Below are 21241 nucleotides of genomic sequence, written 5' to 3' on the forward strand. Positions count from 1 at the left end.
ACAGCCACACTCAGAGCAAGAGCCCAGATGGCCCTCCAGCCCCAGGACCACGCTGCCACCCTGTCCCGCCATCCCACAGTCCACTGCACACCTCTCCTCACCAACCTCCCTTCCTCCCTCCCTCCCTCCCTCCCTCCCTCACCCTGTCCCCCTGGAGCCACCTCCTCCCCCTGTCCCTTACCTGGGGCCAGCAGCAGCAGGACCAGCCGCAGGTGTAGGGCCTCCCAGGTCATATCGCCCTCTCCCTATGCTAGGGTGTATGGAAGAAGGGGTGTGCAGGGTGGCTACGGGATAGAGAGGCCCAGGAGCCAGGTCTGACCGTGCCCAGATGTCCCAGCACATTGAATACAAGATTGAGAAAGGAAAGGTCTTGATTGGGTAAGTATGAGGCCTGCAGGGCGGGTTCTGTGGGCAGTGAGAAGGTGGGGGCCTCGTGGGGGAACCTCCAGCTGCTGAGGGAGGGGGGATCCCTGCTTCAGCCTCACTCAGCTCAGCCGGATGGCCCAGACACCGTGGCTGTTGCTGGCTCCCCCTGCCCACCCCACACCCCACCTAGCACTTACAGGGGAAGCTAGGTAAATAAGAGACCATCCCACTTCTTACAATCTCTGTTCCTTTCCCTTCATCCTTTGAAACACCTGACTTTATCTACCCACCTCCCACAAGCCAGGGAAGAACTGGCCGAAGGCAGGTAGGGACTATTAGGGGCCGCACCAGCCCTTAAGTACCTGTGGTCCCCAGGGAGAGCAGAGAGGCCCTGCCTGGCCTGCAGGGCATGGTTGAAACGACCCAGGCACACCTACAGGTAGACTCTTCACAGCCCCTGAGATCCATCGTGACAAATAGGAGCCATAGGAAAAGGTCCCCAGGCAGTCCAACCCCAAGGCAACTCCCCCGACTATCATGCACCCTTCTCACACACCCCCAAGGTCAGCTCCAACAACTATGGCACCGTATTAAACGCCCAAATGCCAAATCCCACATGATGTCGCATTTAGTGGTCTCTTTGGTGAGCAGGTTTGTAGGAAGATCACCAGGACTCCACATGATATTGGATACAAAGCACAATTCCCTTCTACACTGTCATAAACAGTGGCTGCTGTGGTGGAAATAAGCGTGAAGCAATCAGCTAGAGCTACTAAGATCACCTCTGACCGTGATCCCAGGGGGGCAACAGTCGAGACACCGGGCGACGGACCCCCGACTGCCTCCTGGACTCACAGCACCCTGTCTCCCTTGGCGCAGGAGGCTTGTCAGATCCGAGTTTTTAATCAGTGCCCTTTGGACAAACTTTGCACAGGTGCTAGGAGGGAATGTCTGAGTAGCGGGAGTCCAGATCGTGAGGGAAATCTGCGTTTTCCATTCTGAGGCTTACCCAGCAGGTACAAGGAGAGAGGGGAGGGGATTTCAGTTTTATGGAATCAAAGCAAGGGGAAAAGGGACTTGAGAAAAAAGAGCAAAAACAGATTTGCGACGTCGAGTTTCCAAAGCCTGGTCACGAGAGTATTTAACTCTGGAGTTCCCAAACTTGTCTGCACCTTAGAATCACCGGGGGCTCCTGAAAAAACTGTCAAGGTCCAAGCCACCACCAGACCAAGGAACCTAGCCCAGTGGGGATGCGCCCAGGCATCAGTGTTGGTGAGGCTGCCCACGTGACCTCAGTGTGTAGACAAGTCTGGGAACCAGGGATCTAATTTAATTTCCACAAAATCCTTGGGAAGCAGTCGCTACCTCATTTCACCATAGGGAAATTGAGTCCCGAGGAATCTTGGTGATTTCTTTAAGGTTCCCTGGTGAATTGGCATCGCAGAGCTCCTTCTGCAGCCAGTGCCACCTACCCTGGCCCCCCTCACTTCCCCCTCCTCCCCTCACCCCCCCCCCCCCCCCCCCCCCCCCCCCCCGCCCCCAAGACAGGGAGCACATTAGGAGTTGGGCTGTCCTGCAGCGCCACCGAAGTCAGGGGAGAGCTTGGCGGAGACGGACGGGCTGCCCTGCCCCCTGCTGGCTGGAGAGCGCTATTACCACATATGACATTCTAGTCTTCCCTTTCCCCCTCCCTGCACCGTCCCAAGGTCACCTTCCTCTTACACTGCCTTCCCCGTGGCCCTCAGCCCTTCTAACCTGCTCTTTGCTGTGAGACAAGGAGATCCTCCCTTCGCAGCAGACAGTGAGCACTTGGAGGGTGGCGTCACCATTTCTCTGAGCTGGGGGCTCCGCACCAGTGTCTGAGTCAGGGGTCTTAGATTCCCCGAGGGTGCAGACAGTGCACAGCATCTGGGCCTTCAGACCTGGCCTGGCCGGAGCGCAGTGGGATCTCCAGGGATGAAAACAGCAGAGACAGGACCCCAAATCAATCTCTGGCCCCCAATTCTGGAAAGGTCACCTCTTCAGAGGTGCAGCTCTCTCTCTCCCGGGAGGAGCCTGGGCCACAGGGCTGTGTGGGAACTGGTCTCTGGGAGGTGGCCAGGAAGTATGGGACTAGGGTTCGCTGTCAGTGAATGGAGCTGTCGGTGGCCCTGGTAGAGGAAATAGCCTTGGGTGGCCCCGGTTACCTCTGGAATCCCACTCTGTTGACCATCTAGGGAGAACCTGCCTTCTTCCTCCAAACCCAAGATTCAGGACATGAGAAGAAACTGGGAGAACCACAATAATCCCAGGAGAGGTAAGGAAAGGCAACTCCGCCTGCCTAGTCCTCCCTCTCAGCATGGCTGCAGGGACACAGGGACTTGTCGAGAACAAGAAGCCGGAGGCACCATAAGAATGTCCTGAAGGGAAGGGACGGAGCAGCAAGGAACTGAAAGCACTTTCATTCCCAGGACAGAAGGCCGCCGGACTGCTCATTCTCTCCAGAAGGACATCATACGGGCACCAGGCCTGGGATAAGAATGTTTTGTCTGGTGCCAGACGTACTCAAGACCCAGTATGGAATACCCTGCAGGTGCACGGCCTGTCAAGATGCCAACTACTACATTGTATGTGCTTGCTGTTATCAGACAAATGGCAAAAATAAAAAAGGCTTCAGCCAGGAGACTCCTGGAGAGTCTTAGCCCCCTGCTCTGTGATTCTCTCGTCCCCGCACCCTTAGGCCCTGTCTCTCTACAGGGACTCAGTTTCCCTGGCTATAAAACAAGAAAATTGCACCTTCTGTCCCATCAAGTCCATGAGGTCAATAGCTCTGGTAAACTTCTAAACCCTTTCCCTGGGTGCTTTTTCCCTGGGTTTTCCTGCCTGGGGCCCCTCTGGTCTGGGGTCCCTACAGAGGTTTCTAGCAGTCCAGAAGAATGTTCAGGGCCAAATGTCTGAGTTGAGTAGGTCTGAGTTTCTTGTTTCCCAACCCCTCCCACCACTCCCAGCCCCCCAAACACACACACACACACACACACACACACACACACACACGGTCAGGCTGATCAATCCTCCCATACTTCCGAAAGCTCAGCTTTAATTCTGTGTCCTCCAGGGCCAGGTACAGGACTTGCAGGTAAGACCCTGCATGGTGGGAGTCTGGTGGGTGGCTCTTGTTATCTTTTAGGTAGAAGGAGGAGGCAAGGATTCCAGACACCGAAAAAGGTCTGGTGGGTTTGGTGACAAATGATATCATGTATTTGAAAGCCCTTATAACTTTCCAGTTTGACACAAACTTGGGACAGATATGAAACTCTAGCACCATTGATTCAAATGTGATACTTATCCAAGTTTTACAATATCGTACAATAGAGGAAAACGCAAGTTCTTTGAGGGGTTTTTCTTAATTATAGAATTTTTCCATTTTTTTTCCATCTTGACCATGATAACGGTTTGTTTTTATTTTGTTTAAGGTTTTATTTATTTTTGAGAGAGACAAGAGCACGAGCGATGAAGGGACAGAGAGAGAAGGAGACACAGAATCGGAAGCAGGCTCCAGGGTCTGAGCTGTCAGCACAGAGCCTGACTCTGTGAGTTCAAGCCTCGAACTCACGAACCGTGAGATCATGACCTGAGCTGAAGTCGGACGCTTAACCTACTGAGCCACCCAGGCGCCCCATCATGAGAATGGTTTTAAAACATGTGTGTGAGGCACCCTGAGCAGTCATTTAAAGAAATGAGCCTGGGGCGCCTGGGTGGCGCAGTCGGTTAAGCGTCCGACTTCAGCCAGGTCACGATCTCGCCGTCCGTGAGTTCGAGCCCCACATCGGGCTCTGGGCTGATGGCTCAGAGCCTGGAGCCTGTTTCTGATTCTGTGTCTCCCTCTCTCTCTGCCCCTCCCCTGTTCATGCTCTGTCTCTCTCTGTCCCAAAAATAAATAAACGTTGAAAAAAAATTTTTTTAAGAAATGAGCCTGCCCTTACTTTGATCTGAGCAAGCACACAACTTTCTTGTCAGTGAAACCGTTAAGACAGGTCTGGGGCAGAGAGAATAAGGGCCTGTCTTTTGGTGTGGTTAGCTTCGTACCAGGTCAGGCTTTCTCCTCTTTTCTTCCTCTTTTTCCCTCCTCATGCTGCCATCTGCTAGGGTGTGAGGTCCCCTCTGGTCCGGGCTCCGGGGGCCAGCACTGTCACCACCAGCTGTCACTGGCCTCACCCAGCCACAGGACTCCACCAGGCCGCTGCATAGGAAAAATCCCCTCTGATCCAGGTCTGTTATCTTTTGTACATATTGTCGAATGTAGTATGCTAATATTTTGCTCAGATATGCGTGATTATGAGAGATATTGGTCGGCCATTTCCCCATCCTCTAATTCCTTTCTCTTATCGGGGTAATTCTGGCCTTATGAAATAAGTTGGGATGTGTTGTCTATTTTCTTAAAGAGTTTAAATTTCATAGTGTGTCTTAAAGATTTGTGGCATTTTTGTCTTGCTAAATAACTAATTCCTCAGCCTCTCTTGGAGCTAGAGGCCCAGAGGCTCTCACTGGCAAATTCTATCAAATTTTTCTATGTCTGAAATAGTTCCTGTTGTTATAATAATTATTTATTTTAAATGTTTAATTCAGTATTGACTGTATTATGATTTTTGGCATAGTGCTTACTCTTAACTATGACTTTATTATTATTTGTTTACTTGTATGTTAATTTCTTCTCTCTTTTCTGCCTTCCCCGTCCTGCTAAACACCCTTCTCTGAATATAGGCTGCGTGACTGCAAGCTGTATCAGTCTATTCCTTGTGTCTGAAATGGCAGGCTCTCAGTAAATATTTGTTGAATGTAGGTGTGAATGAACGAATAAACACTGAGAGAGTCTTCACTTGACCAACGTTAAGCTCCTGAAACTTCTCCTAGGCCCATCCTTGTAAAATCCAGTTTTGTTTTAATGTCTATTTATTTATTTTGAGGTGGGGGGGAAGAGGGGCAGAGAGAGAGGCAGAGAGAGAATTCCAAGCAGACTCTGCACTGTCAGCACAGAGCCCAACGTGGGGCTCAAGCTCATGAACTGTGAGATCATGACCTGAGCCGAGATCAAGAGTCGGACACTTAACCTGCTGAGCCACCCAGGCTCCCCGTAAAGTGCAGTTTTAGGGAGAATCCTGCTCTTTCCACACTGTTCTACACTCCTTCTAAAGCTCAACATTGATTCTGTGTCCTCCAGGGCCCAGGTACAGGACATGTAGCCCACCTTGCCGTTGAAGACCCTGCATGGATATCCTTGACATCTGATAGAGTTCCTCCCCCTCCATCACCGCTGTGATCTCTGGTCACCCCAGCCTGTCCTCAGCAAAGAATCCTGTCAGGTCAAGTCTGTTTAGCCAGAACCTCCCATCCCCCATTACTCTTGGTGTTTTCTCTCAAAAATGTTCCATGCACTGACCCCCACCTGCTCCCTGGCTGTAAATCCCCAGCAGCCCGGGCTGTATTCAGAATTGAGGCTGTACTGAGGTCTCTTTTCTCCTACTGCCACAGTTCCTAAATAAAATCGTTTTTTTTACCACTTGACTGCCCAGCTCTGGTTTTTCTTTGACAACTCTCCTTGTGTTGTTATGGGTTTTCAGCTAAAATCCTTGAGTTTTTCAGGGAGATAACTACACAACCAGCCAACAATGGTGACTTGGCCTCTTATTTTAAGTTGTTATTTTCCATTTTATTTTCCTATGTAATTATAGTTGCTGGTACTTCAGAAACATGTTAAACATGTTAAACAATACTTTTGACATTGAGCATTTTTATCTTGATTCCAACCTTTAACGTGACTCCTCACTAGTGTGATTTTAGCTGATTAATTCAATAACTCATTTATTTGTTAAGAAAGCAATTTCCTATGCATACAATAGTAAAAAGATTTGTCTAGAATGGATGTTGAATTTTACCAAATGCCTTTCTCCCATTGATCAATATCTTCGTATCATTTTCTCCTTTGATTTACTAAAAAAGAATCAAGCATTGATCTAACTTTGATAGCCACACTTGTATTCACATAATACAAGATATTTAGTCATGATATATTATTCTTTCCATATACTTGTGTTTTTAATTTGCCATATATGTGTGTGTGTGTATGTGTGTATATGTGTGTGTGTGTGTGTGTGTGTGTGTAAATTTGGGGCTTTTTTCTTTTTTGGTCAAGTTTTTGTAAGAATTTAAACTTTTTTTTATCTTGTCATAATCTTCCAGGAAGCATTTCATCTTTTTGCTTCTTTGTAACAGCTCAGATGTGATGAGCACTGTCTGTCTCTTGAAAGTATCTTGGGACTTACCCCTAAATCAGCACATAGACTGATTTGTAGGTGGATTTTTTAACACCCATACAAGTATCATCCATGGTGAATTGTCAGCTGATGATTTTAAATCTTGACTTAATTATAACTCATATTTTCATCTTAAAAAACTCATTTCTGGAAGGCAGAAGAAATGGTCCCAAAGATACATTTACTTCCTCGTCGCCAAAATCTATGAGTATTGCCCTTATCTATGGCCAAAGGTGTGAGTAAATTAAGGGTCTTGAAAATGGATTCTCTTGTGGGTCCTGAATGCGGTCACCTGCCTCCTTATAGGAGAAAGGCAGAGGGGGTTAGACAGAGTCTCACACAGAGAAATCAAAGAGATTACAGAGACAGATATCAAAATGATGGGGCCACAGGCACAGGAATGCAGACAGCCACCAGCAGCTGAAAGAAACAAGGAAGGATCTTCCCTAGAACTTCTAGAGAGAGAGTGTGGCCCTAACAACACCTTGATGCTGGACTTGGGGTCTCCATTTCTGTTAAGTAACCCAGTTTGTAGTGATTTGTTACCGTGGCCCTAGGAAATGAAAGGTCATCCAATCAGGATTTTTACATTTTTAATTTTGCAATTAAAGAATTACATTCATTCATTCATTCATTCATATGTTTTCTAATACATTTCATATTTGTGATTTCAACCAATTTGTCACTCCTAAGGGAACATAGAAGTATTTCCTTTTAAAAATCTTTTTCCAGGGGCGCCTGGGTGGCTCAGTCGGTTAAGTATCCGACTTCGGCTCAGGTCATGATCTCACAGTTCATGAGTTTGAGCCCCGCATTGGGCTCTGTGCTGACAGCTCAGAGCCTGGAGCCTGCTTCACATTCTGTGTCTCCCTCTCTCTCTGCCCCTTCCCTGCTCATGCTGTGTCTCTCTCTGTCTCAAAAATAAATTAACATTAAAAAAAAAAAAATAATAAATAAAATAAAATAAAATAAAAATCTTTTTCCAGCAGCCTATTTATTCATTTCATTTTAGTTCAAATTTTTTCTTTCTGGATGGACAGTCTTGTTTTTCACTATAAGTTTATGTTATCTATTTTATATGTATACATACTTAAATATAAATATGTTCTTATAAAATATTTAACATTATATGCATTTTAAATTTACACTAATTGCACTGATGTAAATTTCTGATTTATGTTACAACTAAATACATAACAAATCATAAATGTATAAATTATTAGAAATAATAGATTATTATTTTAGCTAGACAGAAGATCTACATACAAAAATTAATTGCACATGTATTCACAAAAAATAAGCAATTATAAAATATGGTTTTATAGTGACATTGTTTGTGGTCACCTTTATCACCAGGATGCCATAATTAGGGAAATTCCTCTTTCTCTGGATTTGTCTCACCACCATTTATTTTTATTATTTTATGTTTTTATTTTTTTTAATGTTTATTTATTTTTGAGAGAGAGAGCCTGTGAGTGGTGGAGGGACAGAGAGAGAGAGGGACAGATGATCTGAGGTGGGTTCTGCAGTGACAGCAGTGAGCCCGATGCAGGGCTCGAACTCATGAACTGAGAGACCATGGCCAGAGCCAAAGTCGAACACTCAATCAAGTGAGCCACCCAGGTGCCCCTAACCACCACCATTTGTTGGTCCTTTAAAAAAAATTAACAATTAACAGAAGTGCCTGGGTTGCTCAGTCCATTGAGCGTCCAACTTCAGCTCAGGTCACGATCTCACGGCTCATGAGTTCCAGCCTCACATCCGACTCTCTGCTGTCAGCACGGAGCCTGCTTCGGATCCTCTGTCCTTTCTCTCTGCACCTCCCTTGCTCGCTCTCTCAAAAATAAATAAACATGAAAAAAATTAACTGTCGGGGCACCTGGGTGGCTCAGTAGGTTAAGCGTCTGACTTCAGCTCAGGTCATGATCTCTCAATCCATGAGTTCGAGCCCCGCGTCGGGCTCTGTGCTGACGGCTCAGAGCCTGGAGCCTGCTTCAGATTCTGTGTCTCCCCTCTCTCTCTGCCTCTCCCCGGCTCGCACTCTGTCTCTCTCTCTCTCTCTCTCAAAAATAAATAAACATGAAAAAAAATTTTTTAACAAAATAATAAAATAAGGTAACTAATAACTTCACAGAAAGTAAAAAGCTGTACCACAAAGGAAATGTAATCATTATAAACTACATGACTGGGCTCTGAAAAATATATGTACATGGTCAGAAAGTATAAAATCTAAAAATTAATTCTATCGGTAACTCTATTTGACTACTGGGAAAATAAAGGTGAGGGAAGGGACCGACAGGAGCATGATGGGAAAGAGAGGATCCCTCATTCTTCCACAGGGCACATTTCAGGTATACTACCTACCCCTGTCTAATAGAGAAATATCAGTATCAGGGTAAATATGAAAAATACTTCAAAATGACTCCCTAAGGGAACACCTGGGTAGCTCAGTCAGTTGAGCATCTGACTTTGGCTCAGGTCATGACCTCGTGGCTTGTGAGTTCAAGCCTCACATCAGGCTCTCTGCTGTCAGCACGGAGCCCGCTTTGGATCCTCTGTCCCCCTCTTTGCCCCTCCCCCACCCACGTTCCCTCAAAAATAAATAAGACATTTAATTAATTAATTAATTAAAAAACAAAGTTCTCTCTAGGAAGAAAAGGATTGGGGTGTAGACTGTTGGGGCATAAAACTGACGCATTGTTATTAATATGAGTTTATAAACCTACAATTTTTGGAGCTGCAAGTTTGGAAGATATGTATGTGCATTCTTTTGGCGAATTTTCCAAACAAAATAATACTGCAACAGCCACTGTGCCCGGTTTCTGTGCCTAGATGTAGAACTGAGTCACGATGACTTCTTTTTCAAAATGGATTTTAATTAACCCGCCCACACTGTCTTTCAGAAAGGTGGTATCAGTATGTTTGCCCAGCAGAATAGGTGATTGTTTTTTCCCTAAAATTCCCCCAACCCTGGTTGTCATCATTTCTCTTAACTTTTGTCACTCTGAGGAGAAGAGTAGTTTGGCACTTGTCTTAACAATGTCCACTTTGAATAGATTTTCCTTAACGTGGTTCATTTGTATTTCTTCTGTAGGGAAGTACTTGCTCATAACCTCACTCCTTTTTTCTATTGAAATATTCATTTTCTCTTATTACTTAAAAAACTTTTTTTATATGAACTCGAATAACCCTGTATCTGCCAATTAGGAAGGAAACCTTAACTCAGAGTTGTGATTTGCCTTTAAATGTTATTTGCCATATCTTTTTATAATGTCCAAGTATTAATTTGTATATAGGATGACCCAGCACTTTTCCCTATATTGTTTCTGGCATTGGGGCCATGATTAGCAAGTTCTACTCTAGGGGGGCCTGGCTGGCTCAGTCGGTTAAGCATCTGACTCTTGCTTTCGGCTCAGGTCGTGATCTCACGGTTTATGAGTTCAAGCCCCGCACCAGGCTCTATGCTGACAGCGTGGAGCCTGCTTGGGATTCTCTCTCCTCCTCTCTCTCTCTGCCCCTCCCCTGCTTGCTCTCTCTGTCTGTCTCTCTCTCTCAAAAAATAAAATTAAAAAAAAATATATTTAAAAGAAGAAGGTTCTACTCTAAATGACATAACTTTTATTTTTATTTCCTTTTAGAAGTTTGCTGTACTGCTATTTGATGTCTATATATAAATAGACATCGAATTATATATTAAATATATATATAATTAAAAGTCAAGGAAACATGATATTGTGAATGTTGATTACTAATGATGGCAGACATTCATTAATATCATGTAACAGGCACTTCTATAAATGGAAGGGCTTAATCATTTATTCCCAGAGTAATCATATCAGTGATCCATTGTTAACTATTTAAGAAAGGAAAAAACTGAGACTTTTAGAGCTTTAGAAGTTTCCTCAAAAACTTCCCCTGGGCACCACGGACCCATGTTGACTCGGCAGAGAACAGCTCAGAGCCAACCCCAAACTGGAGGCACCTAGACATAATGGTATGTGGGCAAAGAGTGATCTTGGGGGACTGCAAGGAGGAGGCGTCCCTTCCCAGGGGTCAGCAGCAACCAGACAAAGGGGACACTGGTGTGGGAACCAGCGGCTGCACACCCTCACACAAGTTGACACACATCTACGCCCGCCGGGGCCAGAGCCTCCTTCCTCCCCCTCAGAAGGGTGCCCTCCACCCCCGCATTTTGTCTGTAATTAGGTTAAGAGAGGAAACACTGAGCCCAGCTGAACGCCAGGAAACGAACCGCCAGGAGCTTGCCTCTACAAGGGTGTACGCTTTGGTTTCCTGCCCTGTCCCCGGGCCAGACTTCAACAGAAAGTCCCCGTCAGAAGTCAGGAAGCTGGTCTGGTTACATCTTTACATCATCACGTGACTTTGAGCAGGTCAGACTGACCCATCTGGGCCTCAGTTTCTCCACATGGGGGGAAAACAAAGCACACCTCCCTGCCAAGCCCACTGTGGAAGTAGGAGAAAGCACACACGAACACCCTAGGTGCGCTGATGGGTGCAAACGGGTAGTGGGCGTTGTCTTGAGCAGTCCTTTCGGTGCCACAACCCCATCCTTCTTTTCCCTGGTCGTTTCTAGGAAAGAGAGTCAGGTGCCTCCCATGCCCGTCCTCTTTCTGCCCCTTCATCCTTATCCTCAGTCTCTGCCCCCTCTCTCTGCAGGAGCAGGGCTCTGCGCCCAGGCAGAGAGGAGAGCAGGAGTGGGGGGCGGGGTGCAGGGGAGCAGGGGACTTGGAATTAACACCCTCAATACGTTCAAATTCCCTCTTCAGGCATGAGCTCTGAGTAGAGTTCCCTGGTGTTCGCATGTGGAGTTACATGTTAGCACAGGGCTGTGGGTTCTGATCTCTCTCTCTCTCTCTCTCTCTCTCTCTCTCCCTTCTTTCTCCCAACATTTGTTTGTATGTTTTATATAAAACCTCTTTGTAAACTGCATCATTTTTTAAAGCTTATTTATTTATTTTGAGGGAGAGAGAGAGCGAGAGTGCATGGAAGGGGCAAAAAGGAAGGGAGAGAGAACCCTCTCTCTCAGCACAGACCCTGAGGCAGGGGCTCAGACTCACGAACCATGAGATCGTGACCTGAGCCGAAATCAAGAGTCCAACGCTTAATCGACTAAGCCACCCAGGCGCCCCGCGTCATTTTTTAAAAGTCGTTCCCCAAAGATGCTGGAGCCCTGCATCTATCTACGCATCAATGACACAAACAGCGCTCTAGTGCCCACAGGCAGGAGTCGAGGATTTACAGGAGACTGGTGGTCCAGGCTCCTGTGTTCCATCCCCCATTGACCCATCCCTCCACCCAGCCGGGCTCTCTTTGCCCCCAGCTCCACTCTCCCTTCCTTTGCCAGGGACTCTCCCTATACTTTCTTACCCCTCCCCTCTCCCCTCCAGCACCCACAAAGCCTCCCAGGGAGGAAACATGTCAGTGACCCACCAGGCAGGACCGGGCTTGAAGTTTCTGATGACCCCCAGGGCCAGTGGGGTTTAGTGGAGTCTTGCACAGACCTCCAAGTGCCCCTGAGCTGGTCACCCACCTTCAGTGTGGCTTGCCCTGAAGAGAGGGGCAAAGCCAGGGTCTTGCAAAGAAGAGGCAGTGCACAGAGGGAGGAGAGTGGACAGCCCGTGACCACAGCTTCCTCCTGGCTGTCCCAGCTCCTCCCCCAAGGGCAGGCCCTGAGGGGGAAGGGGCAGCGGGGGACAGAGGAGAGAAGCAGCCTCTATGGACACCCAGGAGCTGTGCGCCATGTAGGGCTGTTCCCTCCTGGTCCGGATTTACAACTGCCACCGTTGGTCTCCGCTTGCCTCTGCCGGCCAGGTCGGCGCTCCCTGGGTCTCCCACTCCCCAAGCTGCCCTTGGCCTTTCTCATTTTATCTATCTCGGAGGTGCTGGGAAAGCTGAGGAGAATCAGACCAGCTCCAGGTTTCCTCTCCCCAGCGTCCCCCATGTCCCTTGCCACCAGCACGAGAAGAAACGGCCACATGGTCCAGAGAGCCCCGCTCCCACCCCTGCTGCTCCTGTCACTGTTGATCCCAGGTGAGGAGGAAGGCGAGAGCCTGGGGAGGAGAGGAGAGGGTGGTACAGAGACTACAGGACCGCGGGCTCCGGAGCAAGTGTTCTGTGCCCGGGGCTGCTGGAGGAGCAGTTCCTGGTGTGGCCCTGACCTGCTGCCTCCTCTCCAGGCTCGTGGGCTGTGCCAGAGGCACAGCCACTTCACCGAGTGGCGGGGCAGACGCTTTCTGTGACATGCCAGTACCCCCCCAAGGGCTGGCCCTACGAGAGGAAGAGCTGGTGTAAGGAGTTATCGGCGGTCAAGTGCACCAGGTTAGTCACCAGCTCCGGTCCCCGCAGGCTGGCTCAGGCCTCTCGATTCTCAATCTGGGACAACCCTAGCACCGGCCTCTTCATTGTCACCATGACTGGGCTGAAGGAGGAAGATTCAGGACACTACTGGTGTAGAATTTACCATGCTTCCGACAACTCTGTCTCTAAGTCCATAAGGTTCTATCTGACGGTGTCTCCAGGTAAGCCTCTTCCTAGGGGTCCCCTGGCTCCCTTTGGGTGCCTCCTAGTTTCTTAGTAGTGAAGCCAGGCTGCCCGCCCCCCCCCCCATTCAGATCTCCTGGGAAGGTTGTTGGGAACAGGTGTCCCAGGGACTTGAATGCATGTACACACACACACACACACACACCCCTCACTCACTGTCTTGATGATTTACAAGCCTCGTCAAAGGTGCCCAAACAGATCATGGGAGCATTCTGACCCTGAGCTCATATGACCTGGCCACAGGGGAGCCCGAGACTGCCTGGCATTCTTAGAGAAGGCACCTGTACCTGGCACATAGTAGGTGCTCAGTAAATGTGTGGCCCTGGCCACAAACCACCCCCCGCCCCACCATATTGGTATCATGTTGGTCCGTCTATTCTTCCTGGCCCAGATCAGGGGTCAGCAAACTCTGGTCTGAAAGCTAAGGATGATTTTTGAATGGTCAGGGGGAAAAAGTCGAAGAAAAATAATATTTTGTGTCACACAAAAATTACAGGAAATTCAAATGTCAGTGTCCACAAATAAAGGGTTTTTTGGAACACAGCCATGCCCATATGTTTATATATGATTTAAGGCCATTTTCATGCTACAGGAGCAGCTGTTCCAACAGAGACCATATGGCCCACAAGCCTAAAGTAGTTACTCTCTGGCCCTTTACAAACAAGTTGGCCAACATGAGTCTGAATCAGAGCTTCTCAAAGCATCTGTGGTTGCAACGGACTGAATGTTTGTGGCCTCCACAAAGTCATGGGTTGAAATCCTAACCTACAATGTGATGGTATTTGGAGGTGAGGCCTCTGGGAGGTGATGAGGTCATGAGGGTGGGGCCCCTAGGAGTGGAATTAGTGCCCTTACCAAAGAGATCTCCAGCAAGCTCTCTCCTCCTCTTTCTGCCATGTAAAATGATAGCCTGCAGAGGGAACTCTCCAGAACCCCACCACACTGGTACCCTGACCTCAGACTCCCAGCTTCCAGGGTAAGAAATAAAATTCTGTTGTTTCCAAACCACCCAGGCTGTGACACTTTGTTATGGCAGCCCAAGCAGACTAAGACAGTGGTGGAGAACCTTTTCAAAACATCTCCAATCCATCAATGACTATCTTCTGGTAAAACACAATAAAAATGAATTACTAGAAAAATTAAATGAGAGAAAAACACACACATACAAAGCACAAGCCCAAAATGCTGATTTGATTTTACAGACATAAAATTACTTTTCAACAAAGACAATCAGAACAAACGTAAGGGGGAAAAAAGTTCAGTTATAAAAACGGTTCCCATTGATTATTGAAAGTATGCATGTGGGTGATGGATGTTGTTGTTAACATTATAGCTGAAATCCAAGAAGGAATTCTAAATCAATTCCTACAAGCTCAGTATTTTTATTTTTAATTTTTACAAAAGGAAGCGAGTGATGCTGTATTTTCAAAATGCATCCTCGATCCTTCATCAAGGGCTAGTTCCAAAATTTTATTTTATAGAGTTCTGTTTACATTTGAAATACCTTTTGATGAAAAAATAGTCTCTGGTTCTATGAATTTCCTATCATGTATCTTCTTTGGACAGATAATAAAATGCAAAACATTCCATCAAACTATCCAGGTTTCTCTACAAGCACTTTTGCAGACAAGATCACCTATTTTGCTGATAATTGTTACCGAATTAAGAACATGTCATGAAAGTTTATAGAAACTATCCTTCTAAGCCTCTTTTGTTTTGGCGCTTAGATCTCATTTGCCATTGAAAAATATGTTGCGTCCTTCCCTGGCATGGAATAGCCTCAAAGCTGTGATATAACCAAGCCTGACCATGTGATTCCCATCTTTAAAAAGTTAGTACTGACCTGGTTTCTATCTTGCCAAGATAGTAGGAGTCCTTTTCATAGCTCAAACATTCTCAACAGAACTGTCACCCTCAGTAATGAATCACTGCAACCTGGCATACAATAACAACTCTGAGATGTTTCCACATGATCACATAATAAAGAGAACGATTTCAAATTCAATGCGTTCATCTTTATGTAATTCACGATTTTTCCCACTTTGGTAGGCACGTGTGCAGCTCAGCTGATATTTTCTCAGAGCAAGAATTTGAAGGAGGCGGTGCACTGGCTTACACTCTGGTGCAAGGCTCCTTCATCTGAAGGACTGCTCCTGCGTGTTTTCCTGTCACATAGAAGCTATCAGAACATACTCGGACGCAAAACTGGAGCCTCAAACCACTGGTCGATAATAAAATCCTTCATAGTTCTATTCAGCTCAGGGCTAGTTGTGTTTTTGACAATGAAACGAAATGATACAGAGGAATACCTTCCTATCATCATGTGCAAATTGCACGTAGTCTAAAAAGAATAACTATGTTTGCGATGTGCGTGCATTTTGCTCAAGTTGCCGTGAAAAACACCTTGCTAACTTTATTTGTCCCAGGAGTTGGTCTTCTTCTCATTAGCCAATTCCTGAGTATGTTGACCTAATGTGTCAATAAAGGATATTTAATTTCCCTTCTTTGCCACAGACTAGCTCAACAAGGTAGAGCAGACACCTCTGTTACAGTCTTTCGATAATGTTTTGACACCTGTAGGTAGACATTTTGTCTTAGCAACACAAAGCGTTACTTTACAAGAAGCCCACAGAACTCTAGAGTTACTAGGTGAAATACTGACTGCTTTGAAGAAAGTTGTAATTCAGGACTCTTTTAAAAACAAATAGCTCATTTGAACTTGTGGTTTAATGTTTTGTAAATGTCACTTGCTTTCATGATGTACTTGTTCCTTAGCCTACTTCACTGAAGCTCAACAATGAACTCAGTGGGTTTGAGTGCCTCGCCATTCATTAGAACTACAAACCTCATGCTATTTATGAGTGCCATAGTTTCCTGTTGCTGTCATCACAAATTTCCACAAATGTAGTGGCTTAAAACCACACGAATTTATGACTTCACAGTTCTATAGATCAAGAGTCCGGCATGGGTCTCACTGGGCTAAAATCAAGGTATCAGCAGCAGGCTGTATTCCTTTCTAGAGGCTCTTAGAATCTACTTCTTACGCATTCAGGTCTTGGACAGAATTCAGTTCCTTGTAGCTATAAGACCAGAGTCCCGTTTTCTCACAGGCTGCATAACTGAGAGCTTTCCCAGCTTCTAGCCGCTTCCACACATTCCTTGGCTTGTGGCCCCCTTCCTCTGTCTTTAAAGCCAGAAGCCGTTTTCAAGCTGCACTGCTCTCTGACTACAGCTGGGAAACATTCTCTGCTCTTAAATACTAATCATTAGCTCAGGTTCGCCCAGAATATCTCTCCACTTCAAGGTCCTCAACCTTAATCACATCTGCAAATCCCCTCTGGCCATGTGGGGTGACACTCACGGGCTCCTGAGATTAGGAAGTGGACGGTGTTCTGCTTTACCGCAGTGAAGGATTCCATGTTCAGACATAACCAATGCAAACCCTTTGGAATGATCTCAGAAGGAAAAGCATCTTTGGAATTAATTCTGCTATCACCATTTGGTTTATTATTACTGCTACATCCCAAAAAGATGGGGCTTTTCTTGACACAACGCTCAGTGACTTTGTTTTGCTCTCTGTTAATTTAGTACTAGAATTAACTAATCACTACTCTACATTAGCTAATCATGTTAAACTCTAATTTTAAAAAAAATGGATAGGGGCACCTGAGTGGCTCAGTCGGTTGAGCTTCTGACTTCAGCTCAGGTCATGATCTCATGGGTCGTGGGTTCGAGCCCCACATCGGGCTCGTCAGCCCGCCAGAATGGATCCCACTTTGGATCCTCTGTCTCTCTCTCTCTCTCTGCCCCTCCCCTGATTGTGCTCTCCCCAAAATAAGTAAATATTTTTAAAAATAAATTCATAACGGATAGATTGAAAATGTCAATGATTATAAAAATTTATAAAAAAAACTTTCAGGTCTTGATACACTTTTGGGTTATAGTCGAGCAACGAACCTTCAGGGATCCCGGTCCTGCTCTGCTGCTGTCATGCAGCCTGCCCCATGTGTTACTCTCCGTGACAGTTTGCCAGTACCTAAACTGATTGACATCCTGTTCCACCAGACCGGTTTACTAATCACATGCTTGGACCTTGAGGCAATGTCAGATTGATAAATTCCAAGATCCTTACTCCTGATTTCTATATTTACCTTGTGCAGGCAGGTTTATAAATAATTTGTGGACCAGCATCCACCCACAGATCACACGCTGTAGCTCAGGACTAGAATTTTCCCTGAGTGTCATGAGAACCTCTTCTAGGTTGGGCACACGGGTTGCTCCCAGTAGTCACTCTGGGCAGCCTCAGAGAGAGTGCCCTTGTGGGACAGGGTCATGGCCACATGTCCATTGACCTGGGACTCTCTCCAGGGAAGCCCCTGGGCCATGGGATGTCCCAACATCAGGTACCCTCTCCCCCATGCCTCTCCCAGCCCTTCCCTCAGCTGTTCCCTTCATGGATCCTGGGTGGATGGGCATATAGACCTAGCTGAGGACACCGAGAGTCCCCATTTCCTGTCACAGCATTGGGGCTGACAGCACTCGTTTCCCTTCTGGGCCTCACCCATCCCCAGTAGTCATTATTCTCTCTTCATCCTTAATAGCCCCCATCACCTTTCCAGACATGGCCTCCCACCAGCCTCCATCAAGAGCTCTGAGCACTGGTAGGTCTGGGGTCTTACTGGGAAGGCAGGGCAGTGGAGGTAGGGGACAGGGAGCTCACAAAGGTTGCAGAATCAAGAGGCGGCCCCATAAAATGTACTTACCCAGATCATTGAGGCAGTGGGGTCTGCAGAGGGACCCAGAGTTCTGCGGCAGAACCAGGAAGGACAGGGGTGGGAAAGCAATCTGAAAGTTCCCCGGGGAGGAGCCCCTTCCCCCTAATAGCACCAGAAGTATGAGAATGGGAAGGGATGTCAGAGATGAGAGCCACTTAAAGACAGTGACTGTTTCCCCACTTGGGGAGGCTCGGAGCTAGACAGTGCCCTTCCAAACGTGTAGACATGCTTGGAGAGAAGCCCCGGCCTCCTGACTCCCATTCCAGTGCTCTTCCTGGAGCCAAGAACACCTCCACAGGCACTGAAGAGAGCCTAAACCATAGATCTGTCTAGTCTTAAGCCATGGGACTTCATAGCCCAGTCCCGACCCCAGAATTGTTTTTTTCCCAGGCTCTGAGCTTCTGTTCCCAGTTCAGCCCAGGTCCCCATTCCAGCTTTCCTGCCAGCTAGAACAGATGTGCTGTCCCTCCAGCTAACTCAGATTCCTTTTCTTTCTCTGACAGCTTCCACCTCCACGCAGGCCACCCGGGCTTCCCGTGACCTGATCTCATCACAGACCCAGAGCTGTGTGTCCTCCACTGGAAGAACCAGAGAGGCCCCCAGGACTTCCTCTGCCATCACTGCCCCTTCACAGTGAGTTCAAGGGTGGGACCCTCACGCACACGGCCCTGGCTCAGGGGCCCACAGCAGAGAGCTGCCACCCCAACCGGCTCCCCTCCCCTCTGTTTTCTGTTCTCCAGGCAACAAAACTGCACCCTCCACTGTCACCCTGCAGCCCCGGGCGCTCTGGTCTCCATGCTCTGTGGACTCCTTCTGGCCAAGAGCGTGGTGTTGTCAGCCCTGCTTGTCTGGTGAGTGGGTTTGGGTTGGGCTTGGGAGAGAATGAAGCAGGGAGGGGCTTCCGTCCCTGGACAGATGGTCAGACAGGGAATCAGCCAGTGAACACAGAGGCAAGAAAAATGATCCCCAGCAGGGCTGTCCAAATTAGACCCTCACTGACTGCCTGCTCACCACAGGATCACCTTTGTCTTTCCAAAACTCAGATGCTTTGTCCACATGTTTCCGCCTGTTTTCTCCTCCCCTCTTCTCCTCCTCCTTTCCTTCCCCGACCCCTCTCCCCCTCTGATTCAGTATCACTGACCTGTCCAACCAGGAAATCCCTCCCACTGCCTGCTCTTCCAGGAATGCCTGCTCAAACCCAGGGCACAGCCCCTTCCCAAGCGGTGACAGAGGGAGGGTATGCACAGGAGGGAGGGTCACGTCCAAGGAGAAGGGGATGCACAAGGCAAAGGTAGGTGGGGCTGAGGGAAAGGTGTGGGGACAGGGACCCATCAGGCAGAGCGCAGGCTTTCTGAAGGGGGGGCAGCCTGTGGGGAGAGGGCAACAGGCTCAAAGAGTGGGTTTGAGTCACTTGTATTTCTTCGCCCCTCCCATGTTAGGGCCTTAAGGAGTCGACATGCGCAACACAGAGGGAGGTCTCTGATGCACCCAGCTCAGTCCAGACTCCAGGCCTCAGGGCCCAAGAAGGATGGCCAGTATCCCCCAAGCTCCCCAGGGGCGCCTCCCTGACCTCTGAACCCTTCGGTCCTTGCAAAGAAAAGGCGGAAGTCCCCCAGAACTTGATCCAACACCCTTGGCTACACCCTTCACTCCAGTGTTGAGGATTTCTCAGCCTGGCCTCCTCCCAAAGTCCAGGCCCACAGCTTGCTCACACACAGCTGGCATCTGGGCCAGCACCATCCAGGGATGGGAGCCGAAGACCAGTGCAGTGGCTGTCCACCAAACTGGAGCCACCACGGCGGGCCACTCTGACCCCACCATCTTCTCCCCTAGGCCTCCCCCTCATCCTCCTGCTCCCTGCCTCCTCCTCCTCCTCTTGTCCTTCCCCCTCTTCCTCCTCCCCTCCTCCTCTCCTTCCCCCTCCTCTCCCTCCTCCTCCTCCTCCTCCTCCTCCTCCCTTTCCCCTCCTGTCTGTGGCCCCACAGCTCAGCCAGGATCCCAGGTCACCCCCAGCATTTCTCTCTCCATCCCTGTTTGCTCAGCCACACTCTGCCAAGACCTCTGTTCTGCTTCTGTCTGTGGCTTCTGCCTCTTCCTCCTCTTCCTCCCCCTTTGCAAATCCCCAGCACCTGGCACTTGTACCCAGGCCACTCTTTCAGTCACCTAACTGGCATCCTGCCTTTGGTCTCCACCTCCTAGATTGTTCCCCCTTGTCCGTCCTTTCTCAACAACACCTCTGTGCATTTTTACTGCACAGGAGGTGGGGGCCTCTGCTCTGCCAAGTTCAGCCACCCTAGTCACCATCACCACGTCACTATGTACCACGCTTACTGCCCTTGAAGCCACCAAGATGGCCACAGGCTCTGGTGAGGAGTCGCCCCCCCTTGTCCTGCACAAGCTGAGTGGGAGGCTCCACAGTGGAGACCACCCTGGTCTGACCCGAGGCACTGCCCCTCGTAGGACTGCTGTGTGTCTGACACTTACTATCTCGGTGTCGGACTTCCCAGACTGAGCCTCTAGATTTATCTTTTCTCTCCTGTCCTTCCTCTATTTTTCCTTATTCCTACTTTCTGGGAAAGCTTCTCAAAGTTGCATTCCGGTTCTTCTATTCAAAGATTTACCGTTTATGCTCTCACATCTTAAAATGTCTAAAGGGTCTATTTGTGCTCCGAATGTTCCTTTACGACGACATGCGTGTTTGCTTTGGCGACGCCATTTTTTCTCCGGCAGTGTTAAAGTTTTAACTTTTGAGGGTTGTGGTGTTTTATTTTTTTAAGCCTTGTCTGTTTTCTGTTTCCCCCAAATACCTTTTTCTATCTTTTGTTTTCTCCTTTCGTTGACCGCTGTCTTTCCTCAGAACTTTCTGGAAGCCTCTGCTGCTTCTTGGCAGAGCACCGGTATTTAAAAGCTTGGAGGCTTGGGGCGCCTGGGTGGCACAGTCGGTTAAGCGTCCGACTTCAGCCAGGTCACGATCTCGCGGTCCGTGAGTTCGAGTCCCGCGTCGGGCTCTGGGCTGATGGCTCAGAGCCTGGAGCCTGTTTCCGATTCTGTGTCTCCCTCTCTCTCTGCCCCTCCCCCGTTCATGCTCTGTCTCTCTCTGTCTCAAAAATAAATAAATGTTTAAAAAAAATAAAAAAAATAAAAAATAAATAAAAGCTTGGAGGCCCTGTGTGTGTTACAGAGACTTGTGGACTCTACGTTGATTTGGCAAGGGTGTTGTTACGGGCTGTTATGTGCCCCCCTCCATTT

The 21241-nt window shown here is 48.1% G+C and overlaps 1 protein-coding gene across 1 annotated transcript; it reads left to right on the top strand.

Annotated features, from left to right (window-relative positions):
• The first annotated feature begins 12408 nt into the window (after positions 1–12408).
• NCR2 (natural cytotoxicity triggering receptor 2) lies at positions 12409–20928 on the top strand. Its single transcript, XM_047859692.1, has 6 exons — positions 12409–12707; positions 12854–13195; positions 17819–17878; positions 18496–18625; positions 18733–18843; positions 19432–20928. Exons 1-6 carry the CDS (start codon positions 12617–12619, stop codon positions 19559–19561), a joined length of 864 nt encoding a protein of 287 aa, XP_047715648.1. The 5' UTR covers positions 12409–12616; the 3' UTR covers positions 19562–20928.
• The last annotated feature ends 313 nt before the right edge of the window (positions 20929–21241 follow it).

This window comes from Prionailurus viverrinus, chromosome B2 (genome assembly GCF_022837055.1).
Source record: "Prionailurus viverrinus isolate Anna chromosome B2, UM_Priviv_1.0, whole genome shotgun sequence".
NCBI classification, from domain to species: domain Eukaryota; kingdom Metazoa; phylum Chordata; class Mammalia; order Carnivora; family Felidae; genus Prionailurus; species Prionailurus viverrinus.

Coding starts and splice junctions, on each gene's coding strand:
- NCR2 (XM_047859692.1), top strand. CDS start 12,617: ATGTCCCTTGCCACCAGCACGAGAAGAAACGGCCACATGGTCCAGAGA. Junction 13,196..17,818: donor CTATCTGACGGTGTCTCCAG/GTAAGCCTCTTC, acceptor CATCCTTAATAG/CCCCCATCACCTTTCCAGAC. Junction 18,844..19,431: donor TTGTCAGCCCTGCTTGTCTG/GTGAGTGGGTTT, acceptor CTCCCATGTTAG/GGCCTTAAGGAGTCGACATG.